This window comes from Zea mays, chromosome 3 (genome assembly GCF_902167145.1).
Source record: "Zea mays cultivar B73 chromosome 3, Zm-B73-REFERENCE-NAM-5.0, whole genome shotgun sequence".
Lineage (NCBI taxonomy): Eukaryota > Viridiplantae > Streptophyta > Magnoliopsida > Poales > Poaceae > Zea > Zea mays.
In genome coordinates, this window is record NC_050098.1 from 61,247,365 (window position 1) to 61,259,257 (window position 11,893).

The 11,893-nt window shown below is 47.9% G+C and overlaps 1 protein-coding gene across 1 annotated transcript; it reads left to right on the top strand.

The window, feature by feature from the left end:
* Positions 1 to 6,098: 6,098 nt before the first annotated feature.
* Positions 6,099 to 10,417, top strand: LOC100193911 (Golgi apparatus membrane protein-like protein ECHIDNA). The gene is made up of 6 exons (NM_001138983.1): positions 6,099 to 6,276; positions 6,474 to 6,530; positions 6,614 to 6,817; positions 6,913 to 6,972; positions 9,421 to 9,547; positions 10,141 to 10,417. Exons 1-6 carry the CDS (start codon positions 6,262 to 6,264, stop codon positions 10,227 to 10,229), a joined length of 552 nt encoding a protein of 183 aa, NP_001132455.1. The 5' UTR covers positions 6,099 to 6,261; the 3' UTR covers positions 10,230 to 10,417.
* The last annotated feature ends 1,476 nt before the right edge of the window (positions 10,418 to 11,893 follow it).

Below are 11,893 nucleotides of genomic sequence, written 5' to 3' on the forward strand. Positions count from 1 at the left end.
AACCACTCCTCCGAGGCCTCAGGGGCTACACCCGGCGGGTGCGCTCGCGCGCACCCACCGGAACAAAACGCAACCGAGAAAGGCTGGTCCCCTTGCAAAAAAGTGCGACGAAAGCCTCCAAGCGAGTGCTAACACTCCCTTCGAGGCTCGGGGGCTACTGTCGGGGACCATAATTAGGGGTACCCTCAAGTCTCCTAATTCTCAGCCGGTAACCCCCATCAGCATAAAGCTGCAAAGGCCTGATGGGTGCGATTTAGTCAGGGATCGGTCCATTCGAGGGACTCGATCACGCCTCGCCCGAGCCTAGCCTCGGACAAGGGCAGCCGACCCCGGAGGATCTCCGTCTCGCCCGAGGCCCCCCTCCAGCGACGAACATACTTACGGCTCGCCCGAGGCCTTGTCTTCGCCAACAAGCAACCCTGACCAAATCGCCACGCCAACCGACCAGATCGCAGGAGCATTTAATGCAAAGGTGACCTGACACCTTTATCCTGACACGCGTCCTCCAGTCGACAGAGCCAAAGTAACCGCAGTCACTTCGCCGCTCCACTGACCGACCTGACAGAAGGACAGCGCCGCCTGCGCCGCTCCGTCTGCTGTGCCACTCGACAGAGTGAGGCTGGCAGGCAGTCAGGCTCGACCTCAGGCACCATAGGAAGCTCCGCTTCGCCCGACCCAGGTCTCGGACTCGGGCTCAGCCCCGGAAGACGACGAACTCCGCTCCGCCCGACCCAGGGCTCGGACTCGGGCTCAGCCCCGGAAGACGACAAACTCCGCTCCGCCCGACCCAGGGCTCAGACTTGGGCTCAGCCCCAGAAGACGGCGAACTCCGCTCCGCCCGACCCAGGGCTCGGACTTGGGCTCAGCCCCAAAAGACGACAAACTCCACTCCGCCCGACCCAGGGCTCGGACTTGGGCTCAGCCCCAGACGACGACGAACTCCGCTTCGCCCGACCCCAGGGCTCGGACTCAGCCCTGGCCTCAGCCGACGGTCTCCGCCTCGCCCGACCCAGGGGCTCGGACTCGACCACGGCCACGAAAGACAGACTCGACCTCGACCTCGGAGGAGCCTCCACATCGCCCAACCTAGGGTGCGGACCGACCACGTCGACAGGAGGCGCCATCATTACCCTACCCCAAGCTGACTCAGGCTACGGGGAATAAGACCGGCGTCCCATCTGGCTCGCTCCGCCAGATAGGCAATGATGGCGCCCCGCACGCTCTGTGACGACGGCGGCTCTCAGTCCCTTTACGGAAGCAAGAGGACGTCAGCAAGGACTCGACAGCCCCGACAGCTGTCCTTCCGCCAGGCTCCAGCGCTCCTCCGACGGCCACGACACCACACGAACCGGGTGCCAAAACCTCTCCGGCTGCCACGACGGCATGTACTTAGGGCGCTAGCTCTCCTCCGCTAGACACGTAGCACTCTGTTACACCCCCCCCCCATTGTACACCTAGATCCTCTCCTTACGCCTATAAAAGGAAGGACCAGGGCCCTCTTACAGAGGGTTGGCCGTGCGGGGACGAGGACGGGACAGGCGCTCGCGTGAGGCCGCTCGCTCCCTCTCCCGCGTGGACGCTTGTAACCCCCTACTGCAAGTGCACCCGACCTAGGCGCGGGACGAACACGAAGGCCGCGGGATTTCCACCTCTCTCACGCCCATCTCCGGCTGCCTTTCTTCCCCCCTTCGCGCTCGGCCTCGCGCCGACCCATCTGGGCTGGGGCACGCGGCGACATTTCACTCGTCGGCCCAGGGACCCCCCGGTCTCGAAACGCCGACACATTGACATTAAAATCCTTACACCTATTGCAAATCACAACATGTTCTATACAAGAGCTTGATTTATTAGCTATGTCTAACTTAGTATTTAAATCATCATTAATACTCTTTAAGCTAGAAATAGATTCATGGCATGTAGATAATTCACATGAAAGCATTTCATTTCTTTTAACCTCTAAAGCAAGAGAACTTTGTGCATTAACAAATTTATCATGCTCTTCATATAAAAGATCCTCTTGTATTTCTAACAATCTATTCTTCTCATTCAAAGCATCAATTAATTCATTGATCTTATCAATTTTGTTTCTATCTAAGCCTTTGAATAAGCTAGCGTAGTCTACTTCATCATCACTAGACTCATCATCACTTGAAGAAGCATATGTAATGGTACTTCGAGTACTTACCTTCTTCTCCTTTGCCATGAGGCAGGTGTGATGTTCGTTGGGGAAGAGAGCTGACTTGTTGAAGGCTGAGGCGGCGAGTCCTTCGTTATCAGAGTCGGACGAGGAGCAATCCGAATCCCACTCCTTTCCAAGGTGTGCCTCGCCCTTTGCCTTTTTGTAGGTCTTCTTCTTTTCCCACTTTCCGCTCTTTCCTTGTTCTTGGTCACTATCATTATCGGGACAGTTAGCAATAAAGTGACCAATCTTACCACACTTGAAGCAGGAGCGCTTTCCCTTCGTCTTGCTCTTGTTGGGATGCTCCTTGTGACCTTTGAGCGCCGTCTTGAAGCGCTTGATGATGAGGGCCATTTTGTCCTCATTTAGCCCGACCGCTTCAACTTGCGCCACCTTGCTAGGTAGCGCCTCCCTGCTACTTGTTGCTTTGAGAGCAACGGTTTGAGGCTCGTAGATTGGGCCATTCAACGCCTCATCAACATATCTTGCCTCCTTGATCATCATTCACCCGCTTACAAACTTTCCAAGTATTTCCTCGGGCATCATCTTGATGTACCTAGGATTCTCACGAATAGAGTTTACAAGATGAGGATCAAGGACAGTGAAGGACCTTAGCATAAGTCGGACGACGTCGTGGTCCGTCCATCTCGTGCTTCCATAGCTTCTTATCTTGTTAACCAGGGTCTTGAGCCTATTGTACATTTGAGTTGGCTCCTCTCCCCTGATCATCGCGAACCTTCCTAGTTCGCCTTCCACCAACTCCATTTTGGTGAGCATGGTGGCGTCGTTCCCCTCATGCGAGATCTTGAGGGTGTCCCAGATTTGCTTGGCGTTATCCAAGCCGCTCACCTTATTGTATTCTTCCCTGCACAAGGATGCTAAGAGAACAGTAGTAGCTTGTGCATTTTTATGGATTTGTTCATTAATAAACATAGAATTATCAGAACTGTCAAATTGCATTCCATTTTCTACAATCTCCCATATACTTGGATGAAGAGAGAACAAGTGGCTACGCATTTTGTGACTCCAAAATCCGTAGTCCTCTCCATCAAAGTGTGGAGGTTTACCAAGAGGAATGGAAAGCAAATGAGCATTTGAATTTTGCGGAATACGAGAATAATCGAAAGAAAAGTTCGAGTTAACCGTTTTCTTTTTCTCCTCGTATTCATCGTCTTTTTGAGAAGAGGAAGATTCGTCGCTGTCGTAGTAGACAATCTTCTTAATGCGCCTCTTCTTCTTTCCATCCTTCTTATTTTGACTCGAGTCGGAGTCGTTGGCTTTGTCGTCCCTTGGCTCGTTGAAGATGGACTCTTTCTCATTGTCGTTGACCACCATCCCCTTTCCCTTAGGATCCATCTCTTCGGGCGATTAGTCCCTTTCTTGAAGAGAACGACTCCGATACCAATTGAGAACACCTAGAGGGGGGTGAATAGGTGATCCTGTGAAAACTTAAAACTTAAAGACACAAAACTTGATTAAGAGTTAGCACAATGAAATGAAGTGGCTAAGGAGAGCTCTTGTGAAACACAATAGACACAGTGAGAACAAACACAAGAGACACGAGGATTTATCCCGTGGTTCGGCCAAGTATAACACTTGCCTATTCCACGTTGTGGCGTCCCAATGGACGAGAGTTGCACTCAACTCCTCTCAAGTGATCCAATGATCAACTTGAATACCATGATGTTCTTCTTTCTTTACTCTTTTCCCATTTGTGAGGAATCTCCACAACTTAGAGTCTCTCGCCCTTACAATAAGGATCAAAGTGAAAGCACTAGAGTAAGGGAAGGAAGCAACACACACAAATCCACAGCAAAACGCACACACACAACCAAGACTTGAGCTCAAATGAATAGCACAAAGTTCACCACTAGAACGGAGCTCAAATCACTAAGAATGTCAATCGAGTGCGCAAAGACGGAGTGTGAATGATCAAGAATGCTCAAAGTATGCTTGGTGTACTCCTCCATGTGCCTAGGGGTCCCTTTTATAGCCCCAAGGCAGCTAGGAGCCGTTGAGAGCAATTCAGGAAGACTATCCTTGCCTTGTGTCGGGTGGTGCACCGGACAGTCCGGTGCACCACCGGACACTGTCCGGTGCTGATTTCTTTCCTATTCTGGCGCAGCCGACCATTGAAGATTTGGAGCCGTTGGCGCACCGGACAGTCCGGTGCCCCCATCAGACAGTGGGCTCGGCTACGCTCACGCGCGGATTGCGCGGCCGACCGTTGGCGCAGTCGACCGTTGGCTCACCGGACAGTTCGGTGATTTTTAGCCGTACGCCGCCGATGAAATCCCGAGAGCGGCCTTTTCACCAGAGCCAGCCTGGCGCACCGGACAGTCCGGTGCACCCAGACTGAATAGTAGTTGGCTGTACACAGCCAACTCTTTTTTCCTTTTGTCTTTTCTCTGATTCTAGCACTTAGACACATATGTTAGTACACAAAAACCAATGTACTAAGTCTAGAATCATACCTTTGTGTTGATTTGCACTTCTTCCACCATTTGGCATAGTTTCATACTTAAACCATTTGTGTTGGCACTTGATCACCAAAATACTTAGAAATAGCCCAAGGGCACATTTCCCTTTCACTAACGTGTCCGACAGAGAGGTGCCTGAGCCCTGTGTACATGCCAACGTGGCTGTCGGAGAGGTGCTAGAGCCCTGTGTACGCGGTAACGTGGCCGTCGGAGGAGCGCTTGAGCCCTATAGAAGCACAGCTGTCAGGGCTGCTGGGATCTTGCTGACGTCTCCTTGCTTCCGTAGAGGGCTGAGAACCACCGTCGTCATGGACGCACGCGGGGAGCCATCATTACTTGTTACCGGGGCGAGCCTGGATGGGACGCCGGTCTTGTTCCCCCGTAGCCTGAGCTAGCTAGGGGTAGGGTAATGATGTATCCCCCGTAGCGTGGTCGGTCCGAGCTCAAGGTCGGGCGAGGCGGAGACTCCTCCTGAGGCCGAGGCCGGGGTCGGGCGAGGACGCGATTCCTCCGAGGTCGAGGTTGAGGCCGAGCCCTAGGGTCAGGCGAGGCGGAGACCACCGTCCGAGGCCGAGGCCCAAGGTCGGGCGAGACGGAGCTTCCTGTTGCGCCTTGGCTGTTGTCAGCCTCACCCTGGCGGGTGGCACAACAGTCGGAGCGGGGCAGGCGACGCTGTTTTCCTGTCAGGTCGGTCAGTGGAAGGGCGAAGTGACTGCGGTCACTTCGACCCTGCCGACTGAGGCACGTGTGTCAGGATAAGGTGTCAGGCGATCTTCGCATTGAATGCGCCTGCGATACGGTCGGTTGGAGGGGCGATTTGGCCAAAGTTGCTTCTCGACGAAGCCTGCTCGAGCTGGGGTTTGGGCGAGTCGAGGGTGCGCCCGTTGCTTGAGGAGGCCCTCGGGCGAGGCGAGAATTCGTCTGGGACTACAGTTCCCGCCCGAGGCTGGGCTCGGGCGAGGCGAAATCACGTCCCTTGAGTAGACGAAGCCTTAATCTGAACCGTGCCCATCAGCCTTTACGGTTTGTGCCGATGGTGGTTACCAACCGTGTTTAGGAGTGTTGGGGGTACCCTTAATTACGGTACCCGATACCGTGCGTTCATAAAAATTATTATGCGAAGAGCAGAGTCAATCAATAAAAAACCTTGAAATCTTTTTAGTGGATATGTTATATAAATGTTATTATGAGCCGTCGCAATGCACGGTCAACTGAATAGTTTGTTTTGAAACTTGAGAAACAACTAACTCAACACTTCGGATGGATGGGTAAAGGGCTAAAGGCAGCCCAAAATACTTGCACTTGCTGATGCCACGCTACAGTCGAGTTCGGGCCGGCCAAAAAGTGTCGAAGTGTTTCTTGGCCCGACCCGATACTTCCTGTCAAAACGGCAGGGCCGGACTGGACTCCCTGCAGGCCTTGCATTTTTTGCTCCGCTTTGCCTTCCCCGATTACGCTCCCTCGCTACTCGCTAGTCGCCACGCTCGCCAGGTTCTCGCGTTGCCCCCGCGTCTCTCTTCTCGTTGCGACGACTGGGCGATCGCTGCCGCCCCGGCGCCCCCGCCGCCAGGTGCCAGGTTGTCGCCGGGCCCTTCGCCGGCGATGAGCACCCAACAGGTACCCCATACCTCTTCTCTTGTCTTCCATTCCTTCTGTGCGAAACTGAGCGCCCAAACCCTAACTGAAGCTATTTACATTCGGATCTGTTATATCATGTAGTATCATGCATAACATTTCTTTTGTTTTGTTGCAAAAATTATCGTGTGTGAATGTGTACACCCATGTTGTTCTTCACTGGATCCGCCCTGTTGCAGGAGGTTACCGAGAACTACGCAAATCCTAAGACATGCTTCTTCCATGTTCTCTTCAAGGTACACATGGCTACAGTTTCTGATCTTATATGCACCAGAACTGTGGTTAGGTTTTAGCTGATTCTGATTGTTTCTCCCTGAAGGCATCGGCATTGGCGTTCTACATACTGTCCACACTGTTCGTGAACAACTTCGTCATCATCTTTGTCATCACTGTGCTCCTCGCAGCACTTGACTTCTGGGTCGTGAAGAATGTCAGCGGAAGGATACTGGTTGGGCTGCGGTGGTGGAATGAGATTAACGATGAGGGAGAGAGTGTCTGGAAGTTTGAGTGCCTTGATGGAGAGGTTTGAATTTGGCAATTTACATTCTTGTTTTTCCTTTTTTGCCTGTTTTGGTCCAGCTGTGCACACAAAATATTCAATTAGCCCTTTTGTTGCAGTCCCTGGCTAGGATGAATAAGAAGGACTCATGGCTGTTCTGGTGGACTCTATATCTGGCTGTAAGTGCTGTAGAGGCCACTATTTATTATTATATATTCTGGTAGGAATAATAAGTAGTACTATTAGAAGTTTCATGTTGCTTGAAGTATTGCTGAATGTACATCTATACTAGTATACTCAGACGACATGCAGTTAGTTTCTTAGGGAAGTAACAATGAGATGAGGAGCCTATGTAAAATAACACCCACCTACAAGGAATTCTATGAACTCAGTAGAAGCATGCAAGATTCCTCCACATAGAGTTAGTGAGAGTATTGACAATTACTCATGTATATAAACTATAAGGCACTACATGCATTTCTTACTTGCTGCTGTTATTAAAATGGATATGAATGCATAGGCTCATAGGAATTCTGGGAGACGTTGGTTGTAATTTTGTAAGTGTGTGGTTATTGTAAACTTTATTTCCTTTGAGTGTTGATACCGCGAAAGGGTCTCTAGCTGAGTTGGTTAGGTGGTCTGAGTAGCACTCCTTAGGTCCTGACTTTGACTCCCCATGGGAGCGAATTTCAGGCTGTGGTTAAAAAAATCCTCTCGTCTGTTCCACGCCAAAGCACAAGTCTAAGGCCCGGTCCCGGTCTTGGTCGTTTTTCACATGGGCTACGGTGCCGCTGTGTATGAGTGGGGCAGGGGTTCAGGGGTTTTCTCGACCTGCATGAGGTCTTCTTAATATAATGCCCGGGGGCTGTCTTATCCCCGCAGATCAAGTTTTTTTAGTGTTGGTACCCCTGAAGTTACCCTTCACCAGGAAAAGGGGCTGAATCTAGGTGTGCACAGATGTGTGATCAACTCATAGTATTAGATACATGTCTTCAGTTGAATATATTTCTCTGTACCTGTATCCTGTGGGATAACCATTCAAAAACGAGCAGAGTATTTAATATAGTATCAATATGTGGATGTTTTCCATGCATGCTGCTAAACCAGCTGTACATTTAACTCTTCTTTCATATACAAACTGTAGATTGAAAAAATGTGAAAATTAATGTTTCCTTGATATATAATTGCAATGGATGGAATGTAACATGAATTAAATGAGGTAGCATGGCAAACTGTGGTTTTGAGAAGTTGTCCTAATGGGCCATACATCCAGTTCCCATGACCATGATTAAACTGAGATATTCATATCATAATAACTAGTAACTCCTGGTTAAACCTTTTCTATCAAGTTGTGGCAAAAGCACAAGTGTATTATTGCACTGGCATGGTCTATCAAGAGGGGGGGTTAGACCTGAGCCAATGTGGATGCTGATCTATTATACTGGGAAATGAAAGTTTGGGGCATTTCTATAGTTTTTATATCCTGCTAGTTAAAGCATCTCCAACAACGTGACCTATAAAAATGTCCTATAATTTAAAAATGAGTATATTTTATAGAATTTAGGGCACCAACAAAACATCTTGTTCCAACAGTAAAGCCTCAAATCTAGATTATAGGGCAGCACACTACGGTGTAGTATATTTGAGGCACTTGAGAGGGTGCCCTATAATTTTTTTGACCAAAATTTATGAATTGAGTCACTGTTGTTGTAGTTTTTTCTGTGTAGAGTCTCATATTTCAATTTAAGGCACCAATTTGAGGCATTGTTGGAGATGCTCTTAGACAAAGAAATAGTTGAACCTACAATGTTTATATTTTATTTGTTTAGCAAATGCAGTTATGGTTCATTATTGAAAGTAGAGTCCTGGCTATGGTTAGGTTTGAGAATTTATGAATCATTTCAATACCATGCTTGGTGATTAACATGATCAGTACGGAAAATATCGATCAAGCGCACTGTCAGGTGCCCAGGTCATAGGTCTGTTTTAATTTTCCATTTTGGAGTGAAAACGGACCTGTTGAGTCATCATACTGTGCTGTGTCTGCATGATTTTCATACAGAATTTCACATAATTCCATTTTTTTATTTGGAATTAGGACAAAATTGAAACAGAGCACAATTCTGTCACAATAGATTGACTGGAAAGTTTGGATGCTGTGGAAACACCACAAAAATCGTGTTCAATAGAACCAACGCTGGTATACAGCATGTCTTCGGACAGATTTTTTTTATGAGGCTCACCTCTGGTGTTTAGCAGGTGCAGGGGTTATCTCTTGGAGGTGGTTGCCTTATGTCTTTAGTCAGGCCGTTTTTTGTTTATCTTAGAATCGAATGTAACTAAAATCCTGCCACGTGGGTGTATTTGTGTGTGTTTGGGTGCGTTGTATAGTCCATGTTCTTAATGGAGTGATATACGGTTCTCATGCGTATTCAAGAAAAAAGGAAACCGGGAACTGGGAAGGAGAGGTGAAGAAAACATGGCAAACTTTATGTTGTTAAAATTATGGTTCATATGTATTCCCACACTGCACCATACTTATCTTTGTGCTTGATATGTAGTATATCATAGAGAGATGCAATGTAAGTTTATTGTATTTGAAAAATACCACTCCTTCCATGTTTCAGGCGGCTGCATGGATTATACTTGGGATATTCTCGCTCATCAGACTTCAAGCTGATTACCTTCTCGTTGTTGGAGTTTGCTTGAGCCTCAGCATTGCAAATATTATTGGGTTCACCAAATGCAATAAAGGTGCACATTCTCCTGTATTGCATCCAATGCTACCTTGTTGAAAAACTTATGATTGATGAAAGTAAAGCATGCATATTTTTGAAGCTTATCAATCAGTCATATAATTATTTTCTAAATAAACAGATCTACAGCTTCAAAAGTTTGGTTTACTATTTGAAAAGTGGATAGGTAGCAACAAAATTCTGTGGACTATTCTTGTTTGGATGTGTTGCTATATCCTGAAACCTGAAGTGGTCGTTCTATTGCTTTGCTATCTAATGCTATGTTGTTCAACTTAGATGTCCCCCTCTCCAGCTTGTTTCCTATTACCCATTATTCTTGTTGTTGCCCATTTACTCTACTCTAAAATCTAAATAGCATGGGATTGATTTCGCTGGAGCATATACCCTGCAGAAATACTTTTGTGCCATCTTGTTGCATGCTGTCTGCTTAGCTCTAACATGCATTGAACTATGCACAATTTCTTGGGACGTCAAAGATGTTAGACCTCTTCAATTACATTACATACTTAAGTTCATCCCTGCAACGATGCAATGTGATGCTCTACTCTATCTATCTAAGCTGGACCTTGTGTTGCTATGATTATGTTGCAGATGCGAAGAAGAACATCCAGGATTGGACAAGGAGTGCACTTCTATCAGGTAGTGTCAGATCGCATCTGCAGTCAGCATTTGGTGTCTGAACAATAACCTACGACCTTGTTATACGTGTAGTGCTGTATAATTTACAGATAACATGATTGGTTACTAGAGCGCGTCTGTTTTTTTTTTGTTGGCTATGTGCATCTTGCTAGGCAGAGTCGGAAGAACATTTTCAGAGCCGTGTATCAACTCGATGTATAATGCAGCTTGAATAAAATCTTTCTTTAACAAAAAAAAACTCTTGTCCGTCAGAAGCATTTTGTACTTTATTGCACATGAGATGGCAGCTTGGTGGAGTGATCAGTACTTTTCGTCTGTCTGTCTGCCTTTCTGGACAACGCGAGGGATAATGTTGGCCCGAGCTAGATTGACGCGGCCAAGGCCCAACAGAATTTTGTTCGGTCATGATCAGGCGTCCCATTTTCTAACATATTCTATCCTTTTTTTCCCCACAAAACCTGATTTTTCTCTAGGTAGGCTTATTCTATTATCTTTGCTTAGAAGGAACTGCAATCACTTGTTAATGCCTACTTATGTTTCCAATAGGCTTGTAGGAGGAAATTGAAATGAATCAAACTGGATGGATTGTTCGTTTAATTCCAAAAACAAAATCAACTCATGAAGTACCGTGGAATTACTCTACGATTTGCAGTCTACAACGTTGTGGCAGAGCATATTTGTGGCAGGGAATTGACGTGCTGCATACCCATTAGCACGTACCGTATGCTCCTTTCATTGGAATTGGCCGCATTTGCATCGCAGATCTTTGATATTTGCTCATTCCACAAGAGATGAGCGACGTGCGGTGTATGCTAGCTACTGTAGATATTTGATAGGTCGCCTCAAAAGGTAAAATGTTTCCACGACAAACACAAACGGCTCCTCCAGGTTGCAATCGCAACACGGGGTTTTTTTAAAAAAAGATTTTTTCGCACGCCTGGGTCGTCTCTGAAAGCGCCGCGGTTTTTTCTTTCTCGGAGCTGTGTGCAGAATCCCTGCAAAAAGTTGAGAAAAAAAAACCATGCAAGAACAGCGACCAGCCCACGCCCCACGGTTCTTAGCCAAGTCGCTACGTCCCAGCGTTATCGCCTCTCTACACGGATCCGCGTCGGACGTTGTTGTCATCCGCGTGGGGCCGCCGTGGAGACAAAGACCATTCATCCACTCGCCACCGCACCACCACGCGACAAAGCATTTCTCTCCTCTCTCCACGCCACGGTGGCCGTGTCGTTTTCGCGTGAACTGTTCGAAAAAGAAGAAGAAAAAAACACATACACTTACCCGTCACAAGATTTTGGCACGCGAGGTTATTCATCGGCACGCGACGTACGGCGACCATTCATCGGCACGAGGGTAATCACACCTCCAGAGATTAGACTACTGCAATTGTTTCCCCGGCACAAGATTTTGGCAAACGACGGTGGTCATTCATCCGCACGGCACCATTGCTTTGGTGCTGTTCTATGTGGCCTCCATGCTCAGATATCTTGGCAACGGTAATGCTTGAAGCTGGACATTTCTTTTTTCCTTTTGCTTTTACGGATTCTTGCATTGCTCATAGGGACGACTCTAAATATTGGCCGGCTACGTCTTTGTCGGTTGCCAAATCTCCTGGCTGCAAAAATGCTGGTGCCAGCCCAGGAAAAAAAAAGTGTCCAAATACGCGGTCCCGTCAACCTCCCAAGCCTTTATCCACTTGAGAAAT